The 20,956-nt window shown below is 46.9% G+C and overlaps 1 protein-coding gene across 1 annotated transcript in view; it reads right to left on the bottom strand.

Moving 5' to 3' along the window:
• Positions 1–5,402: 5,402 nt before the first annotated feature.
• Positions 5,403–20,956, bottom strand: part of CHD6 (chromodomain helicase DNA binding protein 6) — a 150,479-nt gene continuing 134,925 nt past the window's right edge. Inside the window, exons 31-36 of the mRNA XM_008570986.1 lie at positions 20,213–20,364; positions 19,619–19,825; positions 18,213–18,644; positions 16,461–16,652; positions 15,141–15,260; positions 5,403–8,619 (exon numbers count right to left, since the gene is read on the bottom strand). Coding sequence (XP_008569208.1) covers positions 7,723–8,619; positions 15,141–15,260; positions 16,461–16,652; positions 18,213–18,644; positions 19,619–19,825; positions 20,213–20,364 — 2,000 coding nt within the window. The 3' untranslated portion in view covers positions 5,403–7,722. The remainder of the gene's footprint in view (positions 8,620–15,140; positions 15,261–16,460; positions 16,653–18,212; positions 18,645–19,618; positions 19,826–20,212; positions 20,365–20,956) is intronic.

The following is a 20,956-nucleotide window of genomic DNA, read 5'->3' on the forward strand; positions in this document are numbered from 1 at the left end:
GGCGGGAGCACTGCCGCGCTCCCAAGCGGCGCACTGTAGCAGTGCGCCACCAGGCCGGCCCCAGACTACTGGATTTTATAGTTCTGTGGTCAGTTCTGTCTCCCAACCAGACTCTCAGGTCCCCAATAGCAAGGTGGTGTCTGACCTACTTCTGTGAACACTGCCTAGCTTGGCCCACAGCAGGGAAGGCCGGCTCACCAGCACTGTGTCAAGTGAGGGTGGAGGTGGTGTGGGATGGGGCCCAGTGAGTTGTGCCTGCTGCCCTTAGCCACAGGTTGAAGGACTCCCTGCAGAGACTGTCCCAGTTGCTTTCTCCTGTCTTCCTCTGAGCACTACTTCCTAGGATGTGGCTTCTGTTCTGTCTGGGCCAGGGCACCCAGCGTGGGCTCAGAACTACTGCTTCCTTGGACTTAGCTGCCCCATGTGTGGCCTTCGTGTTGTCGAGCTCCAGCCGGGAGCATGACTAACATTGGGCTCAGCACTGGGCTGTTCTCCTGGGAGGCCTCCTCGCAGCCTGCCGTGCAGGTCAGCCAGCCCACAGGCCACCTACTGATGGCTCTCCATTGGCCCCTTCCCATGTCATGGGCAGCTTTGCTTCCTGGTCTCCTTCCTGTGACCTCCCAACTCCCCTCTCCCTGCCCTGTTCAGATCCTGTCTTTGAAAACTGCCTCCCTCCTCTCTCTGGCCGGCACCTTCACGTCTGTCCTCCTCTGGCTCTATTTGTCTGTCCTCCTCTGGCTCTATTCTCATGCTCACAAGCAAGAAGCGGAGAGGAGAGGGCAGGGCAGGGCAGGGCAGCTCTTCCTCCCAAGTGCAAGTACGCCCTGGGGGCTTGGAGGCGGACCCTCCAGAGGCATGCACAAAGTCCAGTGCTTCTTTGAAGTCTGTTTTATCTTAAAAGTAGATGTGAATCTTATATTCTATCCTAGGATTCATATTTATTCAAAATCACATTTGAGTTAATATAATACAAAAATATTTTAAATGATTTTGTTTTTGCACTGAATGTAGGAATAAAACTGATCCTCTAGAACAGGGATCAGCAAACCTCTTCTGTAAAGGGCCAGACAGTAAATATTTCAGGCTTTGCTGGCCATATGGTCTCTGTGACAACCACTGTGGTAGCACAAAAGCAGCCGCAGACAATACATAAAGAAATAAAGTATAGCAGTGTCCTAATAAAACTTGATGGACACTGAAAACTGAATTCGGTATAATTTTCGTGTTCTTACTATCTTCTCTTCTTCAGGTTTTTTCCATTATTTTTAAGTGTAAAGTCTCTTCTTAGCTTGTGGGCTGTAGTTTGCCAAGTCCGCTCTGGACATTCATGTGTCTACCCTGCGGCTTCATGTATAAAGCCAAGGCTAGAGCAAGAATACTAGATTTTGGAATCAGATCCATCTCTAAATTCTTATTCTCCCACTCACTAGCTGTGCCCCTGAAGACAGGTGGCACCTACCTGAGACTGGCCACCTGCACTATGGCAGGCAGGGAGGCATCAGTGAGGCAGTGCTGCGGCAGCCTTCAGTGGTGCACGTGGCTGAGCTGCTCTGGGTGGGACAAAGGTCATTGCCAGGGTAAGGGTGGGCGAGATGTGCCACCGCCCCTTCCTGGACAGCTCTCCCTCTCCTGTCCTCCCAGGCAACTTCTAGCTGAGTAGATACCCACCCCCCTGCCATCCCTCTTCCTGCCTTCCATGACTGGAAGCTGCTTCTCACATGGACCTTTGGCCCTGGGCTGGTGAGTCCAAGCACCCACACACCAAAGATGTCCTTAGACTAAGCCCCAGCTCAGAGGCCTCCCAACGCCAGCACAGCAGGGATGGGAAGTAAATACTTTCTTCCCTGGGTCACTGCCTCTCCTCTGGCCTCAGGCCTGGCATCTATAGCCCACGGGCAGCATGGACCAGAACAGTCCCTCTTCCCTTGCTCACCATTTGTTTAATGCTATTTTATGAAGTTGCACTGCAGAGGGACAGCCTGCTCCACACCTCAGACTAAAGGTGCCCATGCTGGCTCCCCTATTGGTCAGTTTATGGCTCTGCAATCAGTCCTTCTGGATCCACAAAGCCCACATCTGCCATTTACCAACTGGATGACTGGGTAAGTTATTTAGCCTTTCTGTGCCTCAGTTCTCTCACAGATAAGGGATAACCTCGTACAGTTACTGTGGAGATTGAGAACATGTCCATAGCACTCAGAACAACGCACCCACAGGAAGTGCCTGTGCTGTCACCTCTGAGTAAGGCTACCAGATAGAAGACAGGGTGCCTGGTTACATTCAAATTCCCGAAAAGTAACAAAATTTTTTTTGGTGTAAGGATGTACCAAATGTTGCATGGGGTATACTCATACTAAAAACATGTTTATCTGGAATTCACATTTAACTGGGTGTCTTTCTCTCCCCTAAATCTCACAACCCTATGCCAAGGGAGGCTTCACAAGTCCAGGAGCCTCCCTGTTCCCCAGCTCTGCAATAGCCTCCTCATCCCAAGTCTACCCAGAACTATGGGCTCACGTGGAAAGGAACCTTCTTTCCCATCTGCAGGGCCTTGGGCTCAGAGTCAGGCCAGAATGTGTTTCCTGCAGTGCTTTGAGTCCAATCCCAGATCCACTCTGCACCTGCCTTGGGACTTGATGTAAGCTCCTCCTTGCCCCTTCCTTATCCTTATTTCCCTCTTTCCAGTGGGACTGGTAATCCTCACTCACTGGCTATTCAAAGGAGTCAAGGTATATGACTTGCAATAGAACAAGATCATTTCGGGCCGGCCTGGTGGCGCACTGGAGAGTGCGCCGCTTGGGAGTGCGGTGGCGCTGCTGCTGAGGGTTCGGATCCCATGTGGAGACCGGTTCCCGCTCACTGGCTGAGCGTGGTGCGGGTGCAACACCGAGGGTTGCGATCCCGTTGCCGGTCAGTAAAAAAAGACAAAAAGGAAAAAAAAAAAAAAAGAACAAGATCATTTCAATCACCCCATCAACAACCCTATCAGTACAAACTATAATTGTCCCCATTTTACAGATGAAGAAACAGGCTTGGAGAAGGCAGGGGTGTTGCTCTCCCTCGTACTCTTCCAGGGCCTCCACTCCCCTTCCCTTCTCCTCATTCGAGTTTCTCCCTTTGTCCCTGATGGAGTTTGGATGTGTCGTCCCCTCCAAAACTCATGCGGAAATTTGATCTCCAATGTGGCAGTGTTGGAAACTGATTGAGTCACGGGGGCGGATCCCTCATGAATGGATTCATGCTCTCCCTGGGGAGGGGGGCGTAATGAGTGAGTTCTCGCTGTATTAGTTCCCACGAGAGCTTGAGAGCTCGTCGCTTAAAAAGACCTTGGCACCTTCTCTCTCTCTTGCTTCCTTGCTCTTGCTTCCTCTCGCCATGTGATCTGCTTGTACCCACCAGCTGCCTGTCACTTTCTGCCATAGCTGTCACTTTCTGCCATGAGTAGAAGCAGCCTGAAGCCCATGTGAGATGCAGCTGTCCCAGAATCATAAGCTAAATAAACTCCTTTCCTTTATAAATTACCCAGTCTCAGGTATTTCTGTTATAGCAACACAAAACTGACTAATACAGTCCCCCAGGGCTCAGGCTAGAGCTGAGCTAGAACTCGGGACATCAGGGATGTTTGGGTGACACCAACTTGTCACAGCTATCCTCAATCCCATTTCCAAACCTATCTCATGAAACACCTTCCTAGTAGGAGCCAGTACTCAGTTCACCTCCTTCCCTACTTTGTCTTGCCCTGCAGCTATCCCACTGAGTGCGGATGATGAAGGTGGCCACAGTGCCACCCCCAGGCAGCACAAGCTATGAGCTCCGGAACCTGGGTGTGGAGAAGCCAAGAACACAGCTGCAGTCTAGAACCTAGACCCTAGTCACTGAGCCAGTGAACCTCATTTCTTATGAAAGAAATCCATCTGTGGTTTCCAGACCAGGAAAAGGAACAATAATTCTTGCAAGAAACCATCTTAAGGAATTTGGAGTAAATGAATTAAGCCCAAAGTTTTCCAGAGGGTGTGACGAGTGTCCCGTTTTTCCCAGCACCAATTTTTCTGAGTGTAATTTCTTCACTCAGTTTGGGTCTCTGAGGTAGAGGTATCACAAAAGCCAGGACTGGCGTGCCATCTCTTCCGGCTTGTGGGACCTCCGGGTCTAGCCCTGGATTTGTTTTTTATGATTGATGAGATAGCCTTGGCAGCCTTCTAACAGCTTTCATTAGGCAGACTAGATGCCAGCATCCCTCTACCCAGCTCCCGAGATGCTGTGAGGACAAATGAAGTCACTTATGGCAAACACACACAAAACACTAGCCCAATGTCCTGTTCGAACTACACTATTCTGCCCTTGTACAAGGTGGAGGTAGTATCTACTGGGGTTTTAAGTAAAGAATGAAACCAAGACTCTCTACTACTTATTCTGCATAAGTTATCACTCTATACAGAAGGAAGGCTCCCTACATCTCAATTAGAGACCTATAAAGCCTGTAACAATACGAGGGTACTTCATAAAGTCTGTGGAAAAATAGAATTAAAATGATAATATGAATCTTTCCATGACCCTTTTCAAGTATCCTTGTACAGCCTCACTTGAAAAATGGTAGTAGAGGTCTCTCAGGCCTTCCTGTAACAGTGCCCACCCATCCTGCAGGTATAGTGCACCTACCTGCTGGTACCTAGCAGGGACCCAACACGGTGAGGCTGGGGCAGTCTCCTGGAATGAGGCCTCAGCACTTTGCTCCAGCCTCACTGATAACTTCTGATCAGTGAGAAGCCATGCTTCCCAAAGGTAAGGACCACAAAGTTCTTAAAAATCCTTCAACACTTCAGCTAGTGAGGTGTTCCCCTGTTTTATGGACCTATCCCCCTACAAGTCCCAGGTGCATGATCTGAGGTGGGACTTCTGGTATGGGGCTTACGGAAGTGGCGCTGGTGAGGCCTCAGCTGAACATTCAGGCCCGAGTTTGGGGAGCGGATGCTGTGCTGCAAACCCCGTTCTAGGGCACGTTTTAACCAGGTGTCCTGGGAGGTCGAGAGACAGGTCAAGTCTACCTTCACAAATGACTATTCAATAGGCCCTCAATAGGGTGCTGAGCACGAATGAGCCACCTAGGAAGAAATTAGTGTATTCCTAGCACGCATCTGATGCATTCATAAGATGCTCAGGCAGCAAGACATCCAAATGCCACTGAATTCCTCAAATACAAATTTGACTTTTAAACTTTTTTTTTTTTAAATTGAGGATCAAGACCACAGACAATTTATTATGTAAGACATGGGGTGAAGAATGACCAAGGACAGTTATGGCTGTGAGTGACACGGAATTAGATGAAAAGGCTCAAGTTTGCTGAAGAGAGTTTAAATTTGGCTTTTGCTCTTGGAAACGTCAAAATAATAAGAAGCACTTAATGCCTTACAGAGCAAATAATCCACAGAGTGTCATTTTCATTTTGCAAACAGGGTCACAACAGCAGTCAAATAGAAGCCTAAACACCCAGAAGAGTTAACATACAGGTTCGGTAAGATATAACAAGGGACTGAGCATGCTGCTGGGTTTTTAAATGAGATCCACATTGAACCCTGTCACCTACTGGAGGTTATAAGTGGAACCTGGGGAAAGCAGCTTTTCCATACAAAACAACAACAACACAATGACAACAAAGAAAACCAGACTCTGCTGGATGTCTATAATACTCATTTGCAGTAAGGCTTTCAAGATACAGGAATTTTTATAGCATTTGTATTTTAAGGATTTAGGGCAAATACATTTTTTTCTACCTGATAAAAAGAAAATTAGTACTTAAAAGGTTCAAAAATATATTGATTGAGTGATTTTTTTTTACATAAATAAATTATATTGATTTTTAGGATTTAATAGCTGAAAAAACCCTTTCTGCTTCCACTGGAGGCAAAACTGAACAAAATGTTAGTTAAATAGAGCAGCATTTCTAAGAAATCTGTTGTCAACATTAGAGACGATCTACGCTACAAGGATGTCATTAAATAGAATCTGTTCAATTACTGGATTCTTTCTCCTTATATAATCAGTTGTAGAATTTCTGGTTCATATCTGATTCATAAGACTGGGACTCCACTTTTTGAAAACACGTCTGATTGATTTTTTCAGTCATGATTTAACAGACTTCTTTGAGATGCTCACTTTAACATTTACATAATTTATAATCCCAAATGTATAAAAGACAATGACAAAAGCATCATAAATAAATAATGCAAACTGAAATAGTTATGCTGAACTTTTGGACCTTCTGATAAATTAGCAAAACTGTAACAGAAAAAGTAAAAAGTACAGTAAATTGTGACAACAGAAAGTGAAGTTGGTACTAGTGACACTTGCAACATTTCCAGCGGTCCGGTCCTGTGCAGCCCTGTAACCCCCTGAGGACCGAGGCCGTGAGCTCATTTCAAGTCTCAGGGTGTGATCTATCTGCGGAGACCAAGACCACCGGAAGGGACATAAGATGAGCGGGAAAGAGAAAGCGGGAAGTGCTGTTTCCGCAGGCTCTCCCCAGCTCAGTCCCTGCGCATGGAGAGGCTGAGGAGGGAGAGAGAGTAATGGTGACTACAACAGTCTCCACTAACTGCTAACTTGGAATTTGGGTCCAACTGTAAGATATAAACAGAATAGAGAGATAATGGAGAGAGGGGAAAAAAACTTCACAGTTGTATTATAAAAGGTGGTACACGTTTTGATGACCTAAAATAACCTTGACCAAAGGACCTAGCAGTGTCAAAGTGTGTAGCAACTATCTTCTCACAGGCTCCAGAAAGAGCCTATTCTTGGTGGAGAGCACAAACTGTAAATCCATTGGGTCCCGGTGTCCTTTAAACACAGAGAGGCAAACCAGTGTCCAGGGAAGTTCTGACAAGGCTGAGCTGAAGGCAGAGCGCTAGCCATGCGCCTGGGAAGCAGCGTGCAGCTCTCTGCAGGGACAGCCCTTGCCCTGCCTGGTTGCCTGAACAACTCGGCTGTGTGTAAAGCTTTCTGACTGAGAGAGTCATCTTTGAACTGGGAGAGGGATAATGCGTATGTGTAAAATAACGCCTAGTCAGTCAGTATTTCTTTTTGCTGCAGGTGTCTGAAAAACCATGAAGGGAGAAATTATCTTACTACCAGGAAGGATTTGGTTTTCTATAAAGAAATGAATATATGCATTTTCAACCATTAGTTATATACTTGTCTATACTACTCACTTAGTAATCATGATAAAATAGGGAAATACTTTAACTCAAAAATACGCACCAGTCAGTACTTCCTTTTTCTGTGCTTTTTGGTTCCCCAGTTACATTCTTCCTGTTCAACCTAGCTCATGGAAAAAAAGAGCTCCTCTTTGTTTCTGTTCTTCGGCCCTTCAATGGAAAATCCCTAGACAGCTTTCCTTTGCCATTTTCCTCCTCAAATAAGGGGAAACTTGGAAGAGAAGGGGGTAGGGTGTGTCACCGAGTACTGTATTAACAACAATTGCTGGAATGAACTGGATAACAGAATGAGAATTGTGTGCCTCCTAGACTAGGTGGACGACACTTATCTAATGAAGTGGCAAGACCCTGCAACTATTAACATCTGTCACCATATTCTCAGACAGGAAATTAGGTAGGTAATATTACTTATGGAAACACAGGTTCTCGTGGAAGTGAAGTGAGGGAAGTAACAAACCTTTATGGGATAAGAAACTTACAAGTCACAATAATTTCTTAAATGAAAAAAGTTCTAATTGGTGTTGGTGTTGGAGTCTTTGAGTCCACCTTCCCCAGCCTGTGCCACATGTTCTCTCTCTGGGAGCAAAGGGGCACTGGACTCAATGCAGTTCTGATCACTGCCTGGCTCCCTCTCGCACCCAGAAGTAGACTCTGGGGTGGGGGTCAGGTTGTCTCCTTTTGTTTTCTTCTTCTTCCTCTTCTGGCTCTCCAGGCCTGCTATTTCAGAGTGCCTGGCCTGCTGCATGGCTGGCAGAGCCATACCCATGCCAGGGGAGAGAAACATGGATGGGTAAATGAGTCCAGGAGACACTCCTGGGATGAGGAACGGGTTAAAAGCCACAGGACTACTAGTAGTCATTGTAGGTTCAGACTGATCAGAAAATGGACTAGGGCCAGGCTTGTCTTCAGCTACAGTGTCTGTTTTCACATCACGGCTGCTCGGCTTGTCTTCCACAGTCTTTTCGGTTGCTGTTGTACTGCTTTTTGTTGTGCTTGGTAGAGATGCTGCAGCAGAGGAAGTACAGGTGGTTGCCATGGGTGAATTGAGGAGTCCTCCGACCCCGAACATCTGGGGCACAGCAGCCATGCCTGGCAGCATCATGGGCAGCATGCTCAGGGTGCTCTTGACCTCTTCGCCTGTGGGCATGGTGGCAAAGCTGGCTGGGAAGCCCACCAGCCCTGTCAGGGGGATGCCTGGCACATTTCTCATGCTCTGAAGTCCCACCAGGTCCATCCCAGCAATCAGGCCATTCATGAACAGTGGCCCCATCCCAGAGGGGGTGTCTGCCACAACGGCGGGAGCTTTCAGGAGCTCATTCCGAGGCCGCCTCCCCCTCCTGCGGGGACCCACGTCGCGAAGAACAGGCTCAGCCAGGGTGTGATTGAACTTGTTTTCTGGGAGAAACCCCTGAAAAAGGACAAAGAAACATAAGACGCTGTAGGTAACTGGATGGCAGACGGTCAGCTGGGTGTGATGACTGGCGCTCGGCACTGGCCTCACCTGTTCCCAGATCCACAAAGGGTCCCCAGTGGGTGGAATATCCCTTGCCCACTGGCCTAGAGTCACGCAGCTCACTGGCACAAGTGTATCTGAAGGGTTTTTCCCTCAGAGGCCAATAGCATTAGGTGGCATGGGCACAATCAAGTTACCTGTCACCACCAAGAAGTGCTTCCAACGCTCACTAGCAAAAGAGGTGTCCACCCTGTGAGAAGCTGGCAGAGCTGGGAGCTGGGATCAGTGCTGAAGATGCCCCACTTACTGCTGCAACCCCTTCACCAGATCCCACCACGTTCCTTCCTCATGACACAGGAAGGTTTTCACTGAAGTAAGAAAGCACAGTATGTAAGACAGTTTTGGAGCCAGAAAGACCTCAGCTTAAATCCTGACTCTGCAACCCCCTTGCTGTGGGACTCAGGACAAGTCAACTAACCTCTCCCAGTTTTGGTGAAAAAGGACAATGGCACCTATCTTCTAGAGTCACTGGGAGTGAAGTGTTTAACACAATCCCTTGTCCACAGAAAGCAGTGCTCCCGAAGGGGACAACATTTGTTGACTGTGCATGCCCCACCTCGTCTGGATCCTGAGCTCCTGGTGGGGGAGCACTCTGAAGGCAATGGGACAAGTACACATTTGTTAAAGAAATGAAGGAATTCTTGAACATGGTTGGGGAGATGCCACCAAAGTAAGCGATGTTCTGGTTTCCCTTAAGGAAGACAACCTATTTCTCCTCTACTCAGAGGTTTATGCTCCAGTTTTCTTAACCTGAGAAGAACTCTGCAGTGACACACTTCTGCTCCGCATGGACTACACTGTGCGAGGCCTGGGACTCCCAAGTCCATTTCTGCATGGGTCACCCAGCCTCATACAACATGATGATGAAGCTACCTGAGATCATGGAAGAGAGCAGATCACTTCCATAGGAGCAGAGAGCAGGAGGCAGCATGGTAGGGAGGCTGCAGACTGCCTTCTCAAGAGCATGGCTTGGGAGCAGTGCAAGGCCAGGAGGACGTGGCAGGGACCTGCTCTCTGGAGCCTGTGGTCAGGCTGTGGAGAGGTAATTCAACCACTGCACTTATGATGTATCTATCTCTGGATTTGTTTCAGAGATGATGTGAATACTCCTCACACGAAGAGATAACTGTTTTCCCCACAGAAAGGGAATGGTTTCTTTTAGGACTTCGTGGGTGCAGTGCCTGTGCCCCTGGATAACTGTGCACACCTTCTCTCTCCTGCCTTCCACTCTTCACACTATCAGTTAGTTTATCAAGTTATACATGTCCACAGTATTTAAAAAAGGCAAACTGTGCTGTAGGGCAGTCTCAGTCTTTTCTCATAGAGAGGAGGAGTATAAAGAAAAAGCCCTTCCCTGGTGGTGCCTGAGAAGCCAAGTGTCCTTTCCCAGCCACACTGAAGTCACGTGGCCCTAACTGCCCAGGTGTCTCCTTCTTAGGGCCCCTGTTACAAAGTGGGTGCTACCTTCCCTTTGATTACAGCAGTGATGAAGCTGAGGTGTTCAGAGTGGCCTTGACGGATTCCACTGAGGACACAGGCTACCAATGAGGCTGAGATATGGACTGTGCAGAGTGGCAACTGGCTGGGTGGGCTCAACAGTGAGGCTTACTTGGCTGCATTTGTTGCCTTTCAGAATTCTCTTCTGAGCAAATGCCTGCCTTCCTGCAGGAGTCTGGAGCAGGTGGTGAGTGGGGATCTGGCGGGAAGCAACCCTGGTCTGTGAGCAGGGACCTGACTGCGTTCCTCAATGGAGCACACTCTTGGGGCAAAGAAGGAGATTGCAGGTCTCACCAAGAGACACCAGAAGGCAGAGAAAACCCCTATTGTTATGGCCTGGAGTCCTATAGGATGAGAATGAAGTCAGGGAAGCTAAGGAGATATAAAGGCTGAGACTGGCACCTAGGCCTGAGAGCAGTTAAGAAATCTACTCACAATCTTCCCAAGGACACCTACTCTTTAGCTTTAACTCAGTAGCTTGGGCATTTCCATTTGTTCCACTGTCCTCCCAAAAATATTAAAGAAGTAAAATCCTTAGAAAACTCAACAGACTTTTGATTAAGGGGCTCCCAAGGGAGAAGGGCTGGGTGCGGTGCCTCTCACGTGGGAGGGCCGCTGGCTGCTGCCGGGGTGCTGCAGGTGGAGACAAAAGGAAGAGCCCCAGGAGCAACGGCAGCCACCACTGCAGACGCCTGCACATGGTCAGGCACGGCCTGCCTTACCTCAACCAATCATCACATCAGCTCTATTGAGTCAGTGCTAGTATCGCACCTGCTTTCCAGAGAACTTACAGATTCCCAGACATGTGAAAATATCTAAATGAATGTTTCCCAGTCCCCAGAAAGTTATTTTTAAAGTCCTATGCCTGTCCTTCAGTTTCTCAAAGAACATTCAAGACACACCAGTTCATTGTGGACAAAAACGCTTTAGGACAGAAGAGAAAACTCTTCTCAAAAAGCCTTGGCTTAGTATTACGCAGCTGGAAGAAACCTCTGAAACTGTCATATTTGGTCCTCTTCCTTCTCACAAACAGAGAGGGCAGAGATCTGCCCCAGGGTCACAGTCAGGGACAGAGCAGGCCACAGCCCAGGCCTCGCACGCTTGGCCCAGTGTTCTTTCCACATTACACCACATCCTTCTTTTATTCCCAACAGGACCAGCCACCTGCAATTTGCTAGGACGGTTTATCCTGGGGTGTGCCAGGCAGCTGCCCACTCTGGGGACAATTACTTGGGGAGCAATTCCTGGCTGGTTCCTGTTCCTAAAGAGGGACAGTAGGATCTGATGGATCAGGGCCAGGCTAAAGGACACTTTCTCACCAGTCCATCTCGATCTCATCAATGCCAACTGCCTCATTCTGGGCCAGCCACTCTTGTCTGCTCCGCAGAGTCTCAGGCTCTTGCTGGCAGCACACCACCTCACCCAGGGTGACCACAACATGATCACAGACTTTCCTGAGCCCTCCTCCCTACAGCCCACCCACGACCAAGAGCCATGGAAAGGTGCTGGGGAGAGTCTTTTTCCTTTGTACCTACAAATGTTCCCTCTTAACTCTCCCCTATAACTGTTCAGTGGGAGGGGCATGTTCAACTCAGAAGCCTTTCTCTTGGGAGGAAAACAAGCCCGGATCTTGACGAATAACGCTGCCTTACTTTCAATCTGCTATAAACCAGATCTTCTTTACCACATTTCATTTTGAGTTCCTCGACACCTAGGAGGACTAGACAACTCATTTAAAATCAGCCTGTGCCCCACAGTACTTTGGCCTCCCTGGCCCTGCCCACCAAGGGCAAGGAGCACTCCTCAGGCATTAGGGTGTCCAAAAACTCCCTTTCCCTGCTTTTGCTAAAACCACGGATGCAGAGAGAATTCTAGGCCCTTCTGGAAATGACAGCCTGCTAAAAAGGCACAATTGGTCCTCTTTCCCTTCCAGATCTGGATAGCAGTGATAGGCAGGCCCCATGGGTGAGGAGAACAGTCCCTCATCTCAGCAAAGCAGGAGTAGTGCTAGCAAAGGAAGCTGGCTACAGCCACTTCCTGTGCAAGGAGAGTCACTCCAGCCACCCAGCTGCTGCCCACCAGTCAGGTGCCCCTCCTAGCAGCTTGGCGACCACACACAGCGGCCAAATCAGGCTTCGGCAGCTCTCCCTCCTGGTAATTATACCCTGGGAGCAAACCTGCATCCTCTTCCAGCGGAGGCCTGGGGTGAGGGCAGAGAGCAGAAAGAAGAGATTCCTTGTGTTCAAGCAACTCTGGAGGCAAATATGCTTTTCCAGATGATTACATGGGCATTCCAGCCCAAGAAGAGCATCCTTATCATGACCTGGTAGCATTTATTGCAACTCTAAGACTCATCTCTTGAGTGGAGGTAAGAGAAGGGTAGCGACCATAGTGTCCTTACTCCTCCCAGGAAAATTAGTAGGTTCATCCAACAAATGTTCAGAGAGAAAAGAGACCTAACAACAAAAAGTAATATGTGGCTCCTGACTTAAAAATCCTAAAACCAAAACAAACTAAAACAGACCAAAAACCAGCTATAAAAGACATTTTTGGGACAACTGGTAAATCTGAATATGGACTACATACCAGATATTATTAATATCCACATGGGTGATAATGTCAATAATTATGTAGAAAAATGTTCTCAGGAGACACAAACTGTAGTATTTAGGGGTAATATGTCTGCAACTTACTGTCAAATGGCTAAAAAAACAAAACAAAACTATATACGCATATGTAAATTACATATATGAACGATATTAAGTATGTGTGTGTAATACATATATTTAATGAGCAACCACTTCGTTATGTATGGGGCATACTAAAGTTGAATTTCATGGCCTTACATGCAGCTTGCGTTATGCTACGTCTGTGCACCTTGCCCAGCCAAATCACAGCACCTATAGCAGAAGGGCTGTGTGAGCTCGAAAGAAGGAAGGAGCTCCTTGTAGGATTTTAATCTAGTTTAAGAAGGGGTAGAGTTTCTGCTATGGATGGGATATTTGTGTCCCCTCACATTAATATGCTGAAATCCTATACCCCAAGGTGATGGCATTAGGAATCCTAACAAGAGCTCGTTCGTCCCTTCCTCTATGTGAGGACACAGTGAGAAGACAGCTGTGAGGAATAGGCCCTCAACTGACGCTGAATCTGCTGGCACCTTGATCTTGGACTTCCCAGCCTCCAGAACTGTGAGAAATAAATTGCTGGTGTTTATAAGCCACCTAGTCTATGGTGTTTCTGTCAGAGCAGCCTGAATATCCTAAGAGTTTCCATGGGAAAGAAAAAGCGCAGCACACTCTGGAAGGCTCGTGTCCCAGGAGACACTGGGAGATGTGCGGGCTGCCTGCAGTGAGCAGCGTGGTTCTGCCCTACTGGGGAGGCAGGAGAAGGCCCTCAGAGGCAGGGAGTGTGTTTATTTAACAAAGCAGGGAAATATATCTCTGGGAAGAGGCTGGCGTGCAAGAACAGCTTAGAAATGGGTTTTCTGGCAAGAGGTCAGCATCTGCAAGGAAAGGATGCACATTAATTTCCAAGGAACATGAGGGGAATTGTTAGACCTGAAGAAAGAAGTGAGAAAGCCAAGAGGGAAACCATGTGGTTTTTCTTTTTTTTTTTTGACAGGTCTCTAAACCAAGAGCTCAGAGACTACAACAAAGCCAGAACTTGAGGCCTTTCCTTGATGATGTAACCAAGACACTGCCTGCTAAGACAAGCAGAAGGTGGGGCGGCAGAGTGAGGGGGTTTAGGAAGGACAGATGGGATGGAAACAGGAGCTAAATGAGCTCGCGTGGCACAAATGAGCCTAAGAAAAGGGTGGTAGCAACATTTTCTGAGAATGAAGCAAAGTGGGGAAGAAAGGGCAGCTCTCCGATGTGACACACTATATAAGCCCAGGTCTCCCTCCGAGTGGCTGTGGTAGTGACAGGAGATGAGTGAGAGCTGTGGTCTGTGGAACTGCTGGAAGAGTCATAATCCAGGTGACAAGATCAGTAACAAGCTCCTAGAGAACACTAAATACTAACTTCTTTCGGCAGGAGGAGGAAATGACTAGGCTGGGCGGTCTTCTGGAGCTAAAAATAGAAATCACATTCAGGCGACCCCACCGAAGAGGAAATTCATCCTCAAGGAAAGATATAGTTGGCAAAGTACTTAAAGAGAAGGTATTCAGGAAAGCTTGAGTTGATGGAACAACCTGGGAAGAGAAAATGTCCCCAGGAGGGTCTTCAGAAGCTTCCTATTTGGGTGGGACGCACTTTTAGGAGGTTAAAAGCACACATGTATAATCTGCCCAAGCTCAACACATTTTCAAGTTGAAGTGTTATTACCGCCCCCTAGAGGTAATGACTTTTCTATTCCAAATTTGTGGTCGATCTGTAAACTCGAATTAACTCAGATTTGTTATACAAGAAGTGTTCTGCAGATGTCTTTGATGTCCCTCTCAGTCTTGTGATCCTATGATAGGAAAAGGACGGTGCTAAGGGTTGGCTGGTTTTCACTGCCAGTGAGGATGGACTAGGAAGAAACGTATTAAACGGGGGCTAGAAAAACTTAGATTAGGAAATGGAAACTTCAAATAATGAAGTTTGTTAATAAGCACTGGAAAAAAACTCCTAATGAGGATTAAGGTTTCTTTTCCCTTGTAACCCTGCAAATAGGAAAGAAAAAAAAAATCAAGCTTTGGGAATGTTTTAACAAGCAATCATGGAGGTAAAGGCTGAAAATGAGTGACGGGTAGTCACCCTGCTGTTCAGAAATTCCACAGCACCGCTTGCCACTATTTACCAACTGCCTGTGCTGCCTTCTTGGCCTCTCATTTGCCCAGCTATCCACTTCCCAGCTGGGCCTTTCTCTCCAGCGTGCAAGGAGTGGCTCAGACAGGATGCCCCTAGCCCCATGTTCACGTCCTTCTGCCTTACCCTCAGTCCTGGCTCCTTGGGGACAGCAGGAACCCTCTCTTCCCCACTCAGAGAGCTGATGTCTAATTTTCCAGGTTCCTTACAGCGTGGCCTCCTCTGCTTTGGTTTGTCTGAAAAATTCTAGGAGGCAAATAGAGACCAATATTATAAAACATCCCATCACAGATTCTTCCGATGAAAGTGGTACTTTCTCACTGTTTTTGTTCCCCCCTCATTAATGGCCTGCTGCACAGAACCTGCTCAGATTAGGCTGAAGGAAACCACCACCTAGCCCTCACTTAGGCTTTCCCTCCTTGAAGCACCAGTGTTCCTGTGGTAAGTTGGACAAAGGGCTGTGTGGGCCCCTGACCCTCCAGACCAGAACACGTGAGCTGACGCGCCAGGTTCCCAGGGCACTGCTTAATTCTTAGCCTTCTCTTTATCACTTTCTTGGATTCTCTCTCCACTGCTACATTCCCAGCTGGTTTTACCTATTTTTGGAGGATGAGCATCCGTGAATATGTTCTCCTCCTTTTCCTGTGGCTCTCTACCTACATATCTTATCAGTTAGCTGTACCCAGGACAAAAATGGTGATGGGGTAGATGAGCCAGTGAGAGAAGAAAAACCAAGAAAAGGGCCAGCCCGTGGCTCACTTGGGAGAGTGTAGGGCTGATAACACCAAGAACATGGGTTCAGATCCCATATAGTGATGGCCAGTTAGCTCATTGGGTGAGCGTGGTGCTGACAACACTAAGTCAAGGGTTAAGATTTCCTTACCGGTCATCATTAAAAAAAAAAAAAAGAAAACCCAAGAAAAGACATCAGTGCTCAGGAACCTTCTGCTAAAGATTTCTAACCTGAAGAACTTAGGGTAAAGGAGTAAGACGACTTGGAAATGTCCCAGAGCAATAACTGTAGGACTAAGAATAGAATGGTCCCCCTTCCCCAACCAAAAGAAGTAATGTATTGACTTCAAAATAATACATAGGCAACTTTTCACCAAATGGCAGAGTTTACCCAACCTAAAGAGGGGGCAATTTTTTGTGGTAATGGGGAACGGAGGTGGGGAATGTTGAACTTGGGCAAGTTCTGGCCTCTTAAGATTTTGCATGTCTACTTTTTAGCACAGCATTTTGACATGGGCTGGCATTTCTAGTATTGAAGAATTTAACTAAAATTTAAACTTAAAAAAAAAAAACTTTAAAATGATGTTCTTAGTCGACACAGATTTCTCCCAAATAGCTCCCAACGTCCTGGTTTCCGTCAGCATGTTCTTATCCGAAATGGCAGCGAGTCAGCAGAAGTCAACAATGCTCTTGGATGGCACCGTGGACACTTACTGCCCCAAAGCCAGGGACTTCTAAGGAGCAGTCGGCCTGCTGTCTCAGCCAGTCAAGCAGACTCTTGCTGGGCATGGCCTTCTCGGCCTGGCTGCCGGCTGCTGCGGCTGGCTCAGCAGCAGGGGTAGCAGGCCCTGGCCCTTCAGTGTGTGTAGTGCTCGGGGTGGCCTGCCCTGGTTCTTCATGGACTTCCTAAATGAAGGAAAAAAGAGGATGTGTAGTTATTCACAACAGAATGAAAGTTCATTAGTAAAAGAGAACATATAAGGTGTCCTTTGAATCTTTCCACCTACTTCCACCTAATATGACTGCTGGGGTGCTTGAATCCTACACACGCTAGCAACCCCCACACAAGCTTTGCACACACTGGGAGCACCCTCCACCTGAACGCCCACTCCTCTCCTGTTCACTTGGTAAACTTACCTCCATCCTGACTGCTCACTGACTGTTCCCACAGCACTGTGTTCACAGCTCTCCCATGTAAAGAGAACACCACCCTGCCATTTACTTACCTCGTCCCCTCTAGTTTGAACGCGTTTTACTTTTCGTTGCATTACCAGTGCCTATATGGGCACTATGATAAAATACGTCAGCATCTAAATGAGCATTTGCATTAATAAATTTAAAAAATACTCTGAGGCTAAGGGGAAAAATTTTTTAACAGTCATTCCACTGGAATTCTATGAGTTTTACAGAGAAACCATGGCTTTGCACTTCTAAAAAACCTAACAACCTTCTTAAAAGCTTGCAGGATTGGGCAAGGAAAGAACCTTCTACTTCAGCTTCTGAAATTATATAGAAAGTCTTAGAGGAAGACATATGCCAAACAATATAGTTCAGTAGTTAAGCTCTCAGCATCTAGAGAACAAAGTCCTTGGTTTCCTGCTATGCCACTTACTAGCTGGATAATCTTGGGCAAATTACTTAATGCTTTTAAGCCTCAGTTTCCTCATCTATAAAATGGGAATAACACCATCACCTATCTTCACAGGGTTGTTGTGAGGATCAAACAGGATAATCATGAAGAACCTGAATGCAGTGCTTGGCATATGGTAAGCACTGGTTACATACTAGCTGCTGCCATTCCTTTAAAATAAGAAAACGTTGATTCCTGTTTTGAAGCTCAAAATCCAATAAATAAGGAAAACCAAAATACATTAAGCAAAGTCTGAAGGGGATTTCTCTTGGCCAGGTCTACAGTTTCTGATCTTTCCTGTGGTTTACAATGATCTCCATGGATCCTCACAGCAACCCTCTGCAGTGGACGCTGCCGCCCACTTTCCAGAGGAGCAACATGAGGCTCACTGGCATGCCCAGTGTGCCCACTAAGCCAAGGTGGAGTCAGGACCAACCACTGGGTAGCCCTGGCTCCTGCTCCTTTGCCCATACCCCAGCTGCTGGAAAGCCTCACTGCCTTGGAGAAACACTCCCGCAAGCTCAGCCCGACGTCTTGCTTTGCTTGTTCAATCACCAGCAGCTCTTCTGGAACATGGGAGGACTTGGCTGTTTCTACTTGACATGGCAAGGCCTCCTGGCTTGTTTCTCCAGGCTGCATGCAGATTAAGGGCCATTAATGGGCTAGTAACTATTTCTAGAAAGGATGAAGGGCATCTTATAGAAAGAGAAAATAAGTAGGACAACTGAAATAGCCATAGACAATCCATAAATCAATATTATTTTTGTCTGAGGAAGAAGGGTTTGTTTTTCAGTGTAGAAAGGTCAGTGTTTTTACTTAATGCCTCATGTACCCACCAAGATTCCAGCCTGAAGGGTCTGCTCCTTCAAAAAGATGAGGTCCATCCCTTCTTCAACATGTTTCCGCCTCCCTCTCCGCCTCCTCGTGGCTGCATCATCTCTCCTGAGGCTTCCATTAACAATCTGCCCAGTCACTGGATGGATGAGGCCTGCTTGTAGAATCCCAGACAAGTCCATGCCAAGGGCTCCTTGAAGTGAACCGATAGCCCCAATCTTAGGGGTGCTGGCACTCACTGGGAAAGGGGATGTGGCTCCTGGGGACCCTTCTGATGAGCAGGAGAGGTCTATAGCAGACTCCCCATGCCAGCCATTGAGGACGATGGGGGGGTGGCCATGGGAGGAGAACTGTGCATCCCTCTCCGCCTCAAACTCGTAGGGACGTCTGTGCTTCTGTTCGTCCTTTGTGAATATTGGAGCTAAGAAGCTCTCCTGTGAACACACATGGCAAGAGAGGCTTGACCGCCACTTCTGGCTGAACGCCAGCTCTTTCTCCAGGCCTGATTTCCCTGGGCCTTGTATTATTTCCAATCATCTTGTTAGAAAGTCTTTTAACTCAAGCCTTCTCAAACTTTAGTACCAAATCACCTGGACAGCTTGTTAAAATGCAGATTCTACTTCAGTGGGCCTGAGGTAGAGCCTGAGAGTCTGCATTTTCAACACATTTCCAGATGCTTCTAAAGTTGCTAGTCAATGAACTACATTCTGAATTGCAAGATAACAACTCAGGGATTCTCAGCCTCAGCTGTACATCAACATCACCTGGGAAATTAAAAAAAAAAAAAAATCCCAGTACCCAGGCCACACTCCAGAGACCAATTAAATCAGATTCAGTATCTTTTCAAGGTCCCCAATTGATTCTTGCGTGCAGTGGAGCGTGAGACCTAGTGCTAACAATGTATCTCAAACAAAACTCATGGCCTCCCACGGAAGTGTTCACTCCTGCCTTGATTTCCCTGTTTCTGTCAGCTGCCACTGTTCTCTCAGTGATCTATGCATGCCTCCCTTTGCTTATGTATTTATTAGTCATCGAGTCATCTTTGCTGATTCACTGTATTCACTCTGCCCCTAATCTGGAGCCTGGAACCTTCTTTCTTCATCAGTTCCTCGGTTGGCCCCCCAGCCTGAGGCACTCCTCTCCTCTGACCCTCGGCTCCCCTGCCAACCTGCACAGCACTCCAGCTGAGCTGTAAAACCATGCTTTCATCACACATTTCCCTGCTCCAAAACTTTTAGTAGCTCTCCACTGCCTACTGGATAAATTTTAAATTCCTTAGTTAACACTAACGGCTTGACAAAAACCCCTATCCATTCAGTAAATATCTGTTGAATGAATGGCTCAATCAGGAAGTGGACTGTGCCCACCCTTCCCTGTTTTGTGGTCAACACTACTGTCTCAGCCTCACCTTCTGGATCTGGGAGGCCAGTGCTGCGCCATTGCTGAAGCTGTGTTGTGCCACTTCTGGTTCTGTGAGGCTGCTTCGAGAACCAGCACTGCTGGCTAACACAGGGGTAGGCAGTGTGCCCGAGGGCTCATAGGGCTGGCTGGCGGGCCACTTCCCCTTTAATACTACATGGCAGATGTTATCCAGGCGGTTGATTATCACACGATCCTAGAAACAAGGACAACAGCTCCGAGGAATTAGTACCAAGTTACCCAAATTCACAAAGTCCCTTGAGATCAAGGGTCAAGTTTTCCCAACAGAAGGAGCTGATTAGAAAAAAGCACACTCAACATATTCACTTTATAAGCCTTAAAATAAAATTCACAGTATGGAGAATGAAAATTAAAGTCATAGTGCTATGAATATGAGGACAATTTGACACTTTGGTCTTATGGTCTAATTAGTCAAGTGCATATATCTTTAATGTTCGAATGTTACATAACCAATACCTTTTAAAGATACTAAACATTTCTGAGTCTGTTATTCAGAAACATTCTAAAAGGTTTAAAATATAGGATTCAAAACAGAGAATGCTTTGGGTAGAAAGCAAGGTACCTTTGGCCACTCAGAGAAGGAGTACAGGGTTTTCTCCTGTAGCAGCTGAGCAATGGTGGGGGCCCGAGCCTCCTGCAGGTCATCACCGAGGTCCCCTGTGATGCCCGAGGTGGAGCTCTTGCTCTCCTCTTCAGAGTATTTCCCTGGATAATCTGGGAAGAGGTTAAAAAGAATTAATTAGGCACTCGGGAGACAGTAGTGATCTGAAAGACCAGGATATCCAATCTGTCCTTGTTTTTTTAATTAGCTCATTCTGTGCTAATTTATTTTAAATTGAATATTAATTACCAAGCCTTCTATTTCCAGAACTCTATCAGTTAAGCCATAAAGGCAAATCCTGCTCTAGAGCTACCAACACCAGTCATCTGGTAAGAGTCTACATCCACACTCCTCAACAGCAAAAAAGGAAAAGAGAAAGGAATGATTTCTATGTATCCAAGAGTGAGAGGAGATGAATGGCCCCAAAGAAGCTTTCTCACTTGGTGTAGTGGACAAAAGGAAATGGACATTATCATACTGTCTATGAAACATGAAATGTAACACAGCGAAAAGTCATGAAACTTACGACAAAGGTAAAATAGACCTGATTCATATAAAAAACGATGCAAAGAAAGCTAGAACATTTCAATTATTTCACTGATGGAAAGAAATGGAAATGCAACTTGTTCTTTCAAGCTTCAGTAACAGTAAAAGTTTATTATCAATGTGAAATGGATCTTCAAAGATCCACTTACCAGTCATGAC

Source organism: Galeopterus variegatus, unplaced genomic scaffold (assembly GCF_000696425.1).
Source record: "Galeopterus variegatus unplaced genomic scaffold, G_variegatus-3.0.2 Scaffold650, whole genome shotgun sequence".
In the NCBI taxonomy this organism is placed as follows: Eukaryota; Metazoa; Chordata; class Mammalia; order Dermoptera; family Cynocephalidae; genus Galeopterus; species Galeopterus variegatus.